The sequence below is a fragment of the Cetorhinus maximus genome, chromosome 2, assembly GCF_964194155.1.
Source record: "Cetorhinus maximus chromosome 2, sCetMax3.hap1.1, whole genome shotgun sequence".
Taxonomy (NCBI): Eukaryota; Metazoa; Chordata; class Chondrichthyes; order Lamniformes; family Cetorhinidae; genus Cetorhinus; species Cetorhinus maximus.
This window is the reverse complement of record NC_135880.1, coordinates 93,471,676-93,488,133: the sequence shown is the minus strand read 5'-3', so window position 1 is coordinate 93,488,133 and position 16,458 is coordinate 93,471,676. Positions and strand designations below refer to the sequence as shown.

General features: G+C 42.9%; 1 protein-coding gene across 2 annotated transcripts in view; it reads left to right on the top strand.

Moving 5' to 3' along the window:
* LOC144695973 (aldehyde dehydrogenase 1A1-like) overlaps window positions 1-16,458 on the top strand; it is a 116,057-nt gene that overhangs the window by 34,435 nt on the left and 65,164 nt on the right. For both annotated transcript variants that reach the window (XM_078567112.1, XM_078567120.1), the window contains exon 4: window positions 8,227-8,367. In XM_078567112.1, coding sequence (XP_078423238.1) covers window positions 8,227-8,367 — 141 coding nt within the window. The remainder of the gene's footprint in view (window positions 1-8,226; window positions 8,368-16,458) is intronic.

The window sequence follows — 16,458 nt, the reverse complement described above, 5'->3', positions numbered from 1 at the left end:
TAATCCTTTTACAATATGTGTTATTATCTGAATAAACAGCATCTCAGAAGTGAAAATTATGAAGGACTAAAAGTATTGACTTTAAAGTCAACATTAGAGAAACATACTGTTTGGGGATTAATATGTGAGCATAACAAAATCCCTATTCTACAGTTCTAAAAAGAATCATGAGGTAACCACTAAGTTATTGAGCAACAGCACAATTCTTAAGTTACTGTGAACTCCAGTGCTCAGATGGTCGAAGTACCACAGCCATCACTATATGGTCACAATGGCTGGGTGAAGAGATGTGACTATGTTAGAACACCTTGGATAGTAAATGGTTTGTTTTTGAAAGCTAAGGAAGTTGCATTACAGCATTTGTACACTCAACACTGAGTATCAAGTATATGGGTTTTCTATCAGTTAAAATCTATAAATATGATATTGAAGACTTTACCATTAAGGAAATATTTTAACAACCTCAAAAGTCCTTGAATTACTTATGTAAAAGTGACCTTGCTGTAACATGGTATATATTTTCCTCTATTTATCATCATGCAAATATGCAACAATGATGTTATGGTTCTTTTCTGTGAAAGGCATATTTCACTAAAACAGACTAAAACAGGTCATCTTTTACCAATCTTCTTTTATCTTATGATTACTGATGATAGAAGGGTGCCTTGATCTTTCAGAAAATAGCATTTTGGGATACGGTGAGTGATTTGAAGCATGATATGTGTAAATTTTACAGTCCTATTTGAAAAGAAAAACTGAGAGGGATAAACCTGGCAATGCACGCCAGTCTACCTAATGTCAGCAGTAGCAAAAATTTTAGAGACAATAATCTCGGACAAAATTAATTGATTGTTTCTATAGCTCTTGGGGCGAAAGGGATCAAAGGATATGAGGAGAAAGCAGGAGCAGGCTATTGAATTGGATGATCAGCCATGATCATAATGAATGGCGGAGCAGGCTCAAAGGACCGAATGGCCTACTCCTGCTCCTAGTTTCTATGCTTCTATGAAATTTGGAAAAGTATCAACAAATAAATGAAAGTCAGCAGATTTATTAAAGGAAAAGTGTTTGACAAACTTAATTGAGTTCTTTGATGTCGTAATGAAGAGAGCTGATGTTGTGTATATGGACTTGCAAAAGACATTTGACAAGGCACCACATAATAGACTTGTTAACAAAATTAAAACCCATGGAATTAAATGTATAGTGGCATCACTGTACAAATTGGCTAAGAAAACCAAGAGTAATGATGAATGGTTGTTTTTCAGACTGATAGGGAGTGTACAGTGTTGTACCCTCAGTTTTAAGACCACTATGTGTTCCTGGTATATATTAATGACCTGGAGTTGGGTACACAGGGCATAACCTCAAAGTTTGCAGAGGATGTGAAACTCAGAAATGTAGTAAAGAACAAGGAGTAGAGTAACAGCTTTCACAGAGGCATAGACAGACTGGTAAAATGGGCAGACACATTGCAGATGAAATTTAACACATGGTATAAATGGTACAATTTTAAAGGGGTTACAGGAACATAGATCTGGGAGTGTATGCCCATAAATCTTTAAAGGTGGCAGAATACGTCGAGAAGGCTGTTTAAAAAAGCATATGGATCCTTGGCTTTATTAATAGAATACAAAAACAAGGAATTTATACTAAACCCAAATAAAACACAAGGTATACCTCAGCTGGAGTATTGTGTTCAATTCTGAACAACACACATTGGAGAGGATGTCAAGGCCTTGGAAAGGGTGCAGAAGAGAATTAGTAGAATGATACTGATGGGGGACTTCAATTAAGTGGAGAGAATGGAAAAGCTGGGTTTTTCCGCTTAGAACAGAGAAGTTAAGAGGAGATTTGATAGAAGTGTTCAAATTAAAGCATACATTGAAAGCCATTATTCTGTATTTATAAGTCACATTTTCACAAGTTCTTCTATTCTATTCTTTACAAACATTGCCATACTAGAGAGTTTAGGGTAAATACCTAAATGTGCATTATATTACAAAGCCACCTATAGTTATTGATTGAAGGCTGCAACTACAATTTGAGATTAGTATCTGAGAATTGGCATGCATTATACTGCAGACTGTGCATCAATGAAGGCCACACTAGGCTAACTTCAATGGAGTACTGCACTTGTGTGGTTCCTAGGTAGTTAAATTTAATAATATGAAAGAGTGGATGGGGGCTTTCTGCTCCTATTATAAAATTGAAAGGTGCTTTATGAACTGCCCTGGAGATCCAGTAAAATGCTTCTAATTTTAAAATGCAGCTTTGAATCAGTTATACTGCACTTAGTGTGAACACAAAGAGTTCTCTCATCTCCTGAAGTTAGTGAACTCTGGGGTTTGATCAAGATATGATTCTTGCAATATACTGTCGTGTTTCCAGCACAGCACACCCAAATTACTTTCACAAAATGTGATAGTGTAACTGTATGATAATCTTCTTTGCTGATTTACAAAAAAGGTATAACGTTAGCAGGACTATTTCACACTTTGTGTACAAGTTTCTTGTACTCTCCAATATGAAGGCTTTTTCTTTATTATGATTATTTAACCTTAATTAACTTTAAATACAATACCTCAATTGTTGTAACGCAAAGAGTTACCTTGGCATAGTACACAAAATCATATCTGAGCATACTGCATAGTGATCCAAATACCAACAGCCTTGGAAACTGCAGATAATTTACAATAAAGCAAGTCCATTTGTGTGTGCTTGTGCATAAGCACATGTGAAAGCATGTGCACATGCATGTGTCTATATGTGTGCACGTCTATGGCCCAGAATTTGTTGCCGTGGGGCATCTCATGTCATATCCTGTTAGTTAGATTTGTTCTTGCATCATTGGACTCAAGCATTCTTGCTCACAAAGTGGCTGGAAGTGTGAACGCAAGGGCAACAGGGTATCTTGGACCTTGGTAAACAATGGGACAATAAGTATATCCCCTTAACCATTTAGATTTAAGACTGAGAAATAAACAGAGGAGGGAATGAGAAGAAGGGTGAATTAGAGTGAATGAATCAGGTACAGAAAGAGAAATAAAGAGAGGGACAGAAATATTGAGTTAAGAGAGAGAGAGAAAAAGACAAAGGAAAATTAATATTTAAGAAAAAATTACATTTTTAAAATGTCCAACAATAATTTACTACTGAAGGAATGAAGCTCTATACTTTTAATTGTCCAATTTCTGGACAAGAAAGGTTGATTGGCAATTAGGAATGACCATCACACCATTGAAAGGGTGTTTATGTTATTAATTACTCAAGTTAACTTTCTGTGGTGAATTTAATGGGCAATTAATGTCACAACTTCATGAAAATCACAGGGAAGTTAAGGGAAAGGTATCGGGAAGGCGGTGGCGCAGTGGCATTGTCGCTGGACTAGTAATCCAGAGATCCAGGGTAATGCTCTGGGGACCCGGGTTTGAATCCATGGCAGATGGTGAAATTTGAATTCAAAATAAATCTGGAATTAAAAGTCTAATAATGACAATGAAGCCATTGTTGATTGTTGTAAAAACCCATCTAGCTCACTAATGTCCTTCAGGGAAGGAAATCTGCCATCCTTACTTGGTCTGGCCGACATGTGACTCCAGTGTGATTGACTCTTAAATGCCCTCTGAAATGGCTTAACAAGCCACTCAGTTATATCAAACCTCTACAAAGTCTATAAGGAATGAAACTGGATGGACCACCCGGCATCGACTTAGGCACCAAAAATGACAATGGCAAGCTCAGCCCTGTTGACCCTACAAAGTCTTTCTTACTAACATCTGGGGGCTAGTGCCAAAATTGGGAGAGCTGTCTCACAGACTAGTCAAGCAACAGCCTGACAGAGTCATATTCATGCAATCATACCTTACAGATAAGGTCCCAGACATCACCATCACCATCCCTGGGTATGCCCAGTCTCACTGGCAGGACAGACCCAGCAGAGGTGGGGGCACAGTGGTATACAGCCAGGAGGGAGTTGCCCTGAGAGTCCTCAACATCAACTCTGGACCCATGAAGTCTTATGGCATCAGGTCAAACATAGGCAAGGAAACCTCCTGCTGATTACCATGTGCCACCCGCTCCCCCCTCCACCCTCCTTCAGCTGATGAATCAGTGCTCCTCCATGTTGAACACCCCTTGGAGGAAGCATTGAGGGTGGCAAGGGTGCAGAATGTTCTCTGGGTGGGGGACTTCAATGTCCATCACCAAGAGTGGCTTGATAACGCCGCTATAGATTGAGCTGTCCAGGTCCTAAAGGACGTAGCTGCTAGACTAGGTCTGCAGCAGGTGGTGAGGGAACCAACAAGAGGGAAAAACATACTTGACTTCATTCTCACCAAACTGCCTGCCACAGATGCATCTGTCCATGACAAGCATTGGTAGGAATGATCACCACACAGTCCCTGTGGAAACGAAGTCTGGTCTTCACATTGAGAATACCCTCCATTGTGTTGTCTGGCACTAGCACCGTGCTAAGTGAGATAGGTTTCGAGCAGATCTGGCAACTCAAGACTGGGCATCCATGAGGTGCTGTGGGCCACCAGCAGCAACAGAATTGTACTCAACCACAATCTGTAGTCTCATGCCCTGGCAGATCCCACACTCTACCATTACCACCAAGCCAGGGCATAAGCCCTGGTTGAATGAAAAGTGCAGGAGGGCATGCCAGGAGCAGCACCAGGTATACCTAAAAAATGAGGTGTCATCCTGGTGAAGCAACAACACAGGACTACTTGCATGCCAAACAGCATAAGCAGCAAGTGATAGAGCTAAGCGATTCCACAACCAATGGATCAGATCTAAGCTCTGCAGTCCTGCCACATCATGAATGGTAGTGAACAGCTAAACAACTCACTGAAGGAGGAGGCTCCACAAATACCCCCATCCCCAATGATGAAGGGGTCCAGCACGTCAATGCAAAAGATAAGGCTGAAGCATTTGCAACAATCTTCGGCGAGAAGCGTTGGGTGGATTATCCATCTGGGCCTCTTCCGGAGGTCCCCAGAATCACAGATGCCAGTCTTCAGCCAATTTGATTCACACCATGTGAAACCAAGAAATGGCTGAAAGCACTGGATACTACAAAGGCTATGGGCCTTGACAATATTCCAGCAATAGCACTGAAGACTTGTGCTCCCGAACTTGCCGCGTCGCTAACCAAGCTATACCAGTGCAGCTACAACACTGTCATCTTCCTAGCAATGTGGAAAATTATCCAGGTATATCCTGTACACAACAAGCAGGACAAATTCAACGCGACCAATTAGTGCCCCATCTACACTCGATCGTCAGGAAAACGATGGAAGAGATCATCAACAGTGCAATCAAGTGGCACTTGCTTAGCAATAACCTGCTCACTGACACCCAGTTTGGGTTCTGCCAGGGCCACTCAGCTCCTGACCTCATTACAGCCTTGGTTCAAACATGGACAAAAGAGCTGAACTCCAGAGGCAAGGTGAGAGTGACTGCCCTTGACATCAAGGCAGTATTTGACCGAGTGTGGCATCAAGGAACCCTAGCAAAACTGGAGTCAATAAGAATCAGGTGGAAAACTCTCCATTGGTCGGAGTCATACCTAGCGCAAAGGAAGATGATTGTGGTTGTTGGAGGTCAATCATCTCAGTTCCAGGACGTCACTGCAGGAATTCTTCAGGGTAGTGTCCAAGGCCCAACCATCTTCAGCTGCTTCTTCAATAACCTTCTTTCCATGAGAAGGTCAGGAGTTGGGATGTTTGCTGATTGCACAATGTTCAGCACCATTCGCGAAACCCAGATACTGTAGCAGTCCATGTCCAAATGCAGCAAGACTGGGACAACGTCCAGGCTTGGGCTGAAAGTGGCATGTAACATTCGTGCCACACAAGTGCCAGGCAATGACCATCCCCAACAAGACAGAATCAGAACAACGAATGAAAGAAAATCAGCGTGTGATTATCCAAGTGACTTTTACATATCCCCTTCAGGTATTGTTTATTGACAGGACCCTGGGAATTGGTTATTTATAAAACAAAATTGTACATGGCATTCAGAGATTCCAAGGAATGAACAAATATAAAGTTAAAATAAGGAAACTTTTATTTAAACAAAACTCACCATTGTTCCTTAAAGGGTTAAATATAGCACAACATGAAATAATCATTTTTTGGACCTTGCTTTTGTTAGTTTACTGCACTTTTGTTCTAAATTCTAAAGATTAAATTGTGAGGAGTAATTTCTAAACATGTAATGATAAGTGTAAGTTAGGGCCATAAGTTAAATTATCCTATTTAAAAGGTGGAATTATGTTTACACTGAATAAAAAGTATAGATTTACTTAAGATTAGATTACCGCCACCCTTAGTTTCTCTGATATTTGACCAGGCAGGAATTACGAGATGAACTGTAATTGAATTACCTCAATCCATTTTTTGACAGCTCACTTAAAGCTCTGATTCACTGCCATTCATTTTCCATGTACAGATGAGAGAATGGTTAATGCTATTATGCCCACAGGTGCTTTTTTCTATAACTAATTGCTAGGGCAACAAGCTATGTTGCTGCAGACATTGTATTTTGCTATTTTTAGTGGAACAAAAGAAAGAACCATTTTTCCTTTCTTTCTATGTTCCTCTTTGTATTACCTGTGTATTACATAATAAAGAACATAATAAAGTATAGAATATTAAAAACAGGAAATGTTGGAAATGCACATATGGTCAGTCAGCATCTGAAAAAAAATTGTTTCAGCTCTTATGAGTTAGATCATTCTCATAAGTTCTTTTGAAATTGTCTATTCATGCCTTAAATCTAGCTAGGTTTTTAATAACATAACCAGGAAGCAATCAGCAATCCCTAGCTCTCTGGTAATTGTTTTTAGTTGCTTTTTTAAAATTCATGTGGTATGGACAGTGCTGGCACGATTGATATTTATTGTCCATGCTAGTTAGCCTGAGAAGTGTGGGTCTTTCTTCTTGGACCACTTTGGCAATTTGGTACAATTGAATGTTTTGCTAGGCCATTTCAAAGGGCGGTTAAGAGTTAACCACATTTGGTGTGAAACTGGAGTCACGTATAAACCAGACCAAGTAAGAATGACAGGTTTCCTTCTCTAAAGGACATTAGTTGGATTTATATGACAATCAGAGAGCTAAATAGAGTTGTGATACAAATCAGCCAGGATCTAATTGAATAGTAAAATGGGTGTGAGGCGCTGAATAACCAACTCCTGTTCCTGTTCTACCTAATGTAACAGCTAAATTTATTTTGTTTTTTTATTCCTAAAACAAAGCCAAATCACTTACAAATAAGAGCACACTACTGCCATGTCTTATGAATGCAAAAATTCAGGCACACCCATTTTGGATATTCCGGGGGCACAGGGTACAATCCCTAAATGGTGAGGCCCAAAGTGCCCCAATATTGGACCTTGGTATCATTTCCATGGAGCCAGCAAGCTATGGGTAGTAACAGTAATTGTGATCACAGCAGCTCTCTGGTATACAAGCAAGGAGGGGCGGGGGTGCAACTAGGTCAAAACGTGAGCGATTAGGTCAGAAGGGGTGCAATGGGTAAGAAGGATGCTCCTGTTCCTGAATCTATATTCAGGGAAGTTTTAAAAATTTACTCTGTTAGTTGCTGCGTAATGGATGATTCCTTTAAGAACCATCTATTAGGCTGCATAAAACTGGTTTTCCTGAGTGTAGCTAACACTAGCACCAACTGGTAACCTCATAGCAAACTAATCTTGCATGGGAGGCTTCAAGCTGTCCTTTGAACTTCACCAATATGGCAGGCAGCATACTGTGGTCTCCATGTGCACCTCCTGCCCACCATATTGGAGGTTTAGGAGGCCATTTAGTGTCTGAAAAACAGGATTTGTATGGTTGGATTTTTAGGTCTGTTTCTTTTTAAGTATATTAGCTTTAATTCTTTTCATCAGTCACATCACTATTCATTAAATGTTCTGTCTGTTGTTTTGTAAATATGTCTGTGCCCTAAAATATAATATATTCGGCCATTGAAAAGCTGAATATGAATGGCTAAGTGGATATATTTGTAACCATTCCTTCAAGCTTTAATGTGTAACGTGTAGAATATCTTAATGTTATAGCCTGTACAATGTCTTAATTTTAACTTCTGTACTGTTACCTATTACAATGTTGCCTAATTATAACAGTGTTACTTGCACTGTTAAACCATCATTAATTCTCAGTGTGACTGCTTTGCATGTGAATTGTTCCCTTTAAGGTGGAAGTTGACAAAGCAGTAAAAGCAGCCAGGGAAGCTTTTCAAATTGGATCGCCATGGCGCAGGATGGACGCTTCTGAAAGAGGGAAGCTTTTGAATAAACTTGCTGATTTGGTGGAACGGGATCGTGTTATATTAAGTGTGAGTTATATCTTACATTTCTGTGATCATACATGTGAAGATTCCAATGTTACTTTAATGGTATGCTATTGTACTACAAGTGCTTCATACAAATTCACAATTAACAAGTAACTACAGCATGACTTCAAACACAGCATTCCCCAATTGTGTATGGTCGAAATTATTTTAAGGGTATTCATACAGGTACAAATGCTCTAAAACAACAGCTTTGCTTTAAAAATATAAAATTCCTTTTCACTGCAGTAACTTGTACACATTAGAAATGCTAGTCCGAGTTAAAATAAAAAAAAACACAAGATCATTTTTCAAAAGGATTCATTATGGTAATATTCTGAGCCGAAGAATATGCCAGCAGGCTTTGCCAGCACAAGTGCCGGGGGCACCTACTGAGAACCTCTGCTCCTAACCTGGCAGAAGTTTCCAGGGTCAGGAAGTCCCTCATTTCCACAATGCTGCACCATTACGACTGCCGTGCAGAAGAGGGGTGTGGGGGATTATATAATACAGCACTGGGCAGCCATTAGTTCTTTACCCAGCAAAAACAGTGGACAATTTTCTTTCAAAGCTAATCAATTTAATTTCCAAGGCAGTCTATTTCCTCATAGTTCTGATTTTTTTTTTTTTTGCTCGGGCCAAAACCAGGACCCCTCAGAAAAAAAATTGTCATGTCAAGGACTGGTATGCCTCGTACTGAGTCCAGTATACTGGCTAAAATAAAAGCAAAATACTGTGGATGCTGGAAATCTGAAATAAAACCAGGAGTGCTGGAAAAACTCAGCAGATCTGGCAGAACCTGAGGAGAGAGAAGCAGAGTTAACATCCTCAAAACGTTAACTCTGTTTCTCTCTCCTTAGATGCTGCCAGATCTGCTGTGTTTTTCCAGCACTTACTGTTTTGTTCCAGAACACTGGCTGCTCAGCATAACTCAAGCTGTTGCTGCAAAATTCCAGGCACCAGGTTTTTGCTGCCAGCCAGCTGACTGTACAGGACCTCACCTTCCTTGGTGCCAATATCACGTTGTGCAACCTCTGATTTTGGAGAGGGTGGGGGTGTGGTGTTCTCAAGGAGTTAAAATCAAGCTTGAAGAGTCTATATTTCATGGTTTCTGCTAGAGGAGGAAATTATTAGTTTTGAAAATCTCCATTAGGTTCAACAAAAAAAACTGCACTGTTCCAGTGAAAATCACAATTTTTCAAGACTTTGCACATAAGTATACTTCTCATTTTTGGTATCATTTTAATGCATATTTGTTATAACGTTTCTGTAGCTCTGATATAGGATTGCCAACTCTCGTTGGACATTTTCTTGGTGGTTTCATCATATGACCTCCCTCCTCCAATGGCCTCACTACCACTATTGTCTCACTGTGGCCTCAATAATTCCCTGTATAAATTCAACATTACTTTCTGTTACATTCAGTACCCTGTATGAAAAACCAAGAATTAGATTTGCATTTTTAATAGCTTTTGCACTTTTACACAGTCTGCACTTCCACCTTTAAAAATCTGTGTATCTGCGCTGCTGGATCTCTTTAATCTGTTCATTCTGTTCAGGGTACACTTCACTTGACTATTCTTTTCCCCAAATGCATTATGACACATTTCTCTGCACTGAACTGAATCGGCTACCTATCGGCTCACTCATTTAACCCATCTGTAACCTCCTACAATCCCTTGCACTGATCTTTGAGGTTTGCCTTTTCTCCAAATTTGTTATTGTTTGTCTGCTTATGTCCAACCATTTGTATAAATAGAAACCAAAAGAGGATTCAACAGCTTCCTGGGGAACACAGACTGCCCTCATTCTGCCAATCTGAACTTACTCTTCAACCTGCTCTTTTCTTTCTGTCTCCTAGCTAACTCTTAAGAGCCGGTTTGCTCAGTTCGGAGTGCAAACAGGAAAGGCCATCAAAAAGGCAAAGCCGCCTTGACAGCTGTGGAGGAGGAGGAGGTGCTGGAGATAAGCTGGGTCTCAGCATGAAGTGGCCAGTGGCAATGGAGAGATGGAGGTTTCCCAGCTACATGGTGCTGGAATTAAATATAACGCAGTCACATGGCAGATGGCATCCACTCATGTAGACTTGATTTAAGCAGCCACTGAAATATGATGATCTACTCAATAGTGGCTTAGAACCCTATCACCTTATCAGTTCTAATCCTAAAATCATAGAATGATTACAGCACAAAAAGAGAGTATTTGGCCTGTCATGTCCATGTTGGCTCTTTGCAAGAGCAGTTTAGCTAGTCCCTTTCCCTTTAGCCCTGTTAATTGTTTCCCTTCAGGTGCTTATCCAATTGCCTTTAGAAAGCCATGATTAAATCTACCTCCACCACATTCTCAGGCAGTGCTTTCCAGATCCTAGTCACTCACTGTATAAAAAAAAGATTTTCTTCATGTCGCCATTGGTTCTTTTGCCACTTTAAATTGGTTCTTGACCCTTCTACCAGCGGTTTATCTCTATCGACTCAGTCTACATCCCTCGTGATTTTGAGTACATCTATCAAACCTCTCAACTTTCTTTGTTCTAAAGAGAATAACCCAGCATGTCCAATCAATCCAAATAACTGAAGTCCCCCATCTCTGGAACCATTCTCGTTAATCTTTTCTGCACCGTCTCTAAAGCCATGGTTTTTCATAGCCCGTTGGTCCTAAAAGTTTCCCTCAGTGCTGGAGGAGAATGAGGATTCATCACAGGAGATCACTCATTGAGTAAGCAGCATCACACAACTCCAACAGCTCAGATACATACACCTTAATGGGGCCACTAAGACAGTAGCTGGGTGCTCATGATAGGTGGAATCATATGAGATCCACGGAAGCAGGTTTGAAGGTGGGACTTTGAAGGAACTAGGACATTGGATTGATGGGCTGTTTCCACCTCCAGTCGATCTTACTGGAGGTGAGTGAACAGCAGGAGCGGCTACCTGACCAGCAGCGGTGGGTAGGTAATAATGAGCAATTATGAGGATAATCAGGGGATAGGAGGGCTCTGCCAGGATCTTCATGGTGAGGGGGAGCTTCCCGCTGAGTGCCAGGCCCAGCAAGTCAGTGGAAGTGGCCTCCTGGTGACAGGGTGGGTTGCCATCAGAGCCAGATCCATGCCCCAAGTATGCGCCTGCTGGAAGGAAAGGCTGCACTTACAGCATAAACGAATCATTCAGAATGGTTTCTCCTCCACTCCGAGTGGCTTACCTTCTTTGGCCCTCATAATTTTTAACATACTTGCACACATGCAAGGGCAATTCCATGTTGAAGCACTTTTTTTTATTCATTCATGGGATGTGGGCTTCGCTGGCTGGGCCAGCATTTATTGCCCATCCCTAGTTGCCCTTGAGAAGGTGGTGGTGAGCTGCCTTCTTGAACCGCTGCAGTCCACGTGGTGTAGGTACACCCACAGTGCTGTTAGGGAGAGAGTTCCAGGATTTTGATCCAGTGATAGTAAAGGAATGGCAATATATTTCCAAGTCAGGATGGTGAGTGACTTAGAGGGGAACTTCCAGGTGGTTGTGTTCCCATCTATCTGCTGCCCTTGTCCTTCTAGATGGCAGTGGTCATGGGTTTGGAAGGTGCCGTCTAAAGAGCTTTGGTGAATTCTTGCCGTACATCTTGTAGATAGTACACACTGCTGCTACTGTGCGTCAGTGTTGGAGGGAATGAATATTTGTGGATGGGATGCCAATCAAGCTGGGTACTTTGTCCTGGACAGTATCAAGCTTCTTGAGTGTTGTGGGACCTGCATTCATCCAGGCAAGTGGAGAGTTTTCCATCAGACTACCTACTTGTGCATTGTAGATGGTGGACAGGCTTTGGGGAGGCAGGAGGTGAGTTACTTGTTGCACGTTTCCCAGCCTCTGACCTGCTCTTGTAGCCACAGTATTTATATGGCTAGTCCAGTTCAATTTCTGGTCAATGGTAACCGCCAGGATGTTGATAGTGGGGGATTCGGTGATGGTAATGCCATTGAATGTCAGTGGGGTAATAGTTAGATTCTCACTTGTTGGAGATGGTCATTGCCTGGCACTTGTGTGGCGCGAATGTTACTTGCCACTTGTCAGCCCAAGCCTGGATATTGTCCAGGCCTTGCTGCATTTGGACATGGGCTGCTTTAATATCTGAGGAGTCGCGAATATGCTGAACATTGTGCAATCATCAGCGAACATGCCCACTTCTGACATTATGATGGAAGGAAGGTCATTGATGAAGCAGCTGAAGATGGTTGGACCTAGGACACCACCCTGAGGGACCATGGTGTCCTGGAGCTGAGATGACTGACCTCCAATAACCACAACAATCTTCCTTTGTGCTAGGTATGACTCCAGCCAACGGAGAGCTTTCCCTTGATTCCCATTGACTCCAGTTTTGCTAGGGCTCCTTGATGCCACACTCAGTCAAATGCGGCTCTGATGTCAAGGGTGGTCACTTTCACTTCACCTCGGAAGTTCAGCTCTTTTGTCCATGTTTGAACCAAGGCTGTAATGATGTCAGGAGCTGAATGGCCCTGGCGGAACCCAAACTGGGCGCCAGTGAACAAGTTATTGCTAAGCAATTGCCGCTTGATGACCCCTCCATTATTTTACTGATTATCGAGAGTAGGCTGATGGGGTGGTGACTGGCTGGGGTGTATTTGTCCTGCTTTTGGTACAGGACATACCTGGGCAATTTTCCACATAGCTGAGTAAATGCCAGTGTTGTAGCTGTACTGGAACAGCTTGGCTAGGAGCATGGCAAGTTCTGGAGCACAACTCTTCAATATTATTGCCGGAATATTGTCAAGGCCCATAGCCTTTGCAGCATCCAGTGCCTTCAGCCGCTTCTTGATATCACGTGGAGCAAATCAAATTGGCTGCAGACTGGCACCTGTGATGCTGGGGACCTCCGGAGGAGGCCGAGATGGGTCATCTGCTTGGCACCTCTGGCTGAAGATTATAGCAAATGCTTCAGCCTTATCTTTTGCGTGATGTGCTGGGCTCCTCCATCATTGAGAATGGGGAAATTTGTGAAGCCTCCTCCTCCAGTGAGTTGTCTAATTGTCCACCACTGTTCACAACTGGATGTGGCAGGACTGCAGAGCTTAGACCTGATTCATTGGTTGTGGGATTGCTTAGTTTTGTCTATCACTTGCTGCTTATACTGTTTGGCACGCAAGTAGTCCTGTGTTTTAGCTTCACCAATTTGACACCTCATTTTTAGGTATGCCTGGTGCTGCTTCTGGCATGCCCTCCTGCGCTCGTCATTGAACCAGGGTTGATCCCTTGGCTTGACGGTAGTTGTAGAGTGGGGGTTATGCTGGGCCACGAAGTTACAGATTGTGTTCAAGTACAATTCTGCTGCTGCTGATGGCCCACAGTGTCTCATGGATGCCCAGTCTTGATTGGCTAGATCTGTTTGAAATCTATCCCATTTAGCACGGTGGTAGTGCCACACAACATGATGGAGGGTATCCTCAGTGTGAAGGCGGGACTTTGTCTCCACAGGACTGCGCGGTGGTCAATCCTACCAATACTGTCATGGACAAATGCATCTGCGGCAGGCAGGTTGGTGAGGATGAAGTCAAGTATGTTTTTCCCTCTTGTTGGTTCCCTCACTACCTGCTGCAGGCCCCAGTCTAGCAGCTATGTCATTTAGGACTCAGCCAGCTCAGTCAGCAGTGGTGCTACCAAGCCACTCTTCGTGGTGGGCATTGAAGTCCCCACCCAGAGTACATTCTGCGCCCTTCCCACCCTCAGTGCTTTCTCCAAGTGGTTTTCAACATGGAGGAGCACCGATTCACCAGCTGAAGGTGGTACATGGTAATCAGCAGGAGATTTCCTTGCCCATGTTTGGGCTAGCATTCTCCTTACTGGCTGGGCAGTGCCCACCTTGCTTGGTGGGGCTCTTCCTGTTGTCCTTAATTGCACTAGGCTCCAGGAGGCAGCCTCTTAAATGGCTCAGAGAAAATCTTCGAACACACTGTGTTGAAAAAGTTGAATACTTACCTCGGAGTTCGGGAGTTATACTTCCCAGTGGGCTTTGGGACTCCTGCGCGTGACTGGCTGGGAACTGGCTGTACCTGCACAGTCCAAGTGTTTTTCCGCTTTCATGTCTCCTGTGCATGCGCCAGCTGGGAGATGGCCACACATGCACAGATCATTGATTTCATGCTTGCGCTGGCCAGAAAGGGGCTGCACATGCGCAGTTCGTCTATTTTTAAATTCTTCATCCGGGAACCAGCCCTGCGTAGAGGCACAGACAAAAGAAAGTGAAACAGCGCGAAAAGCAGGTCAGATGACGTGGAAACGGAGTTATTTAGAGACAAGGTGTCTCAAGGAGCAGGACACAGGAAGGGAGCGGGGAGTGGCCCCAAACCAAGAAGAAAGACCCAAACAAGGGAGTGGGACACAAACAGGTCCCAGAAGACCGTAGTAGGTTATGGACAAGGGCAGAGATCGGAAGCAGATTCTGTCAAGTAAAATTGAGAGAAAGGAACAGAGGAAAAGGCTCCAAGTTAAAGAATGTGCTACTTTGAAGCAAAGTGGGCTTGAGAGAAGGTCAGAAGATCCAAGGAGGTAGCCGATGGTTGGTGATTCCTTACTGTAGGTCTTTGGAGCAGCAGTGTCCTGCTTGAGATGGCTGAAGATCTGAAAGTGTGCTTGAAAGGTGAGGCTTGAGATCCAGGACAAAAAAATTTTAGAATGTGAGACTGAAACCCTGGGGGTGAATCCTGGTTGAAGCTGCCTGAGTGAGAATGACGTATGGGAAAAATTCTCAGGCGAGTTTAAAATGTGGAAATTGGAAACCCTCGTGAGAAAGACAGAGCTTCACTGAAACCGGTTGCCTTATGGTGTGACAAGCATCTGGATGGGTTGTTGAGAAATCCATAGAATCTGCTTTGGTCACATCTTGCCATTTACTTTGGAGTGTGGTGTATCTGACCACAGTTCACCAGTTAGTTCACATGTACTGCATACCTACTCTGAATATTAGAGTGTAGGACAGATATTGTTAGTTGTTTTATCTTTCCAAATTTGTATTCATCTGTAAAGAAATAGGCACAGGGAACTCGATCAGGAGGCCCATCCCCGCATGCCCCCAAGGAGGCCAACAGGGTATATCTGGTGGTCTCCCCACATGGCAAAGTGACCACCTGCCATGGGTAAAATGCCAGCAGTAGCACGAGGCCTAATTGGGCTCAATTGGCCTAAGACCAGGAGGTCTGTGTGCCACCTTCTGCACTGCTGGTAAAATGCCAGTGGTGGCAGTAAGACAATGGGCATGCCATCCTCTGCCATCCCACCTGATTATTGCCCCCACACTGCCTCCCAACACATCCTCTGAGACCCCATAAAATCCAGGCCTATGATTCCCTATACCAATTGGAATTGGCAGCAAATCCAAAGGCCAGAAAAGGGGTGAGAGTTCAGTGAGGGGGGCCAGAAAAGGGGTGAGAGTTCAGTGAGGGGGGCCAGAAAAGGGGTGAGAGTTCAGTGAGGGGGGCCAGAAAAGGGGCAAAAGTTCAGTGAGGGGGGCCAGAAAAGGGGTGAGAGTTCAGTGAGGGGGGCCAGAAAAGGGGTGAGAGTTCAGTGAGGGGGGCCAGAAAAGAAGTGAGAGTTCAGTGAGGGGGGCCAGAAAAGGGGCAAAAGTTCAGTAAGAGGGGCCAGAAAAGTGGTGAGAGTTTGGTGGGAAGGGATAGCTATGCTGCTGCTGTGAACTGTCAAAGCCCATGTTCAGAAATAAAAAACAAGGTTTGACATGACAGGAAAATTGTACTTTGATTGGTTGGTATGTATTGCTGCTTAGGGACTGATCCTAAACAACTGACAATCTAAAGCGTTAAAATATTAAGTATTAATAATAAGTAACATGTGAGTAGCTGGTGAGTATTGTCTTTTATCTTTTACTTTTAAGTTACGTTACTGCTACAAGTAAGGTGTGTTGAGTATTGGTAAGATTTATCAGTATTAGTAAAGTTTATTAATAGTAATAGGGTTTATCAACAGCAGTAAGCCTTATTAGTATTTGCTATCTGTCTGAACACTTTGTATCCAGGAATATTTAACACCCAGCCCAGTCCTTCTTTGAGCTAGGTCTCAGTTATAGCCACAACATCATATT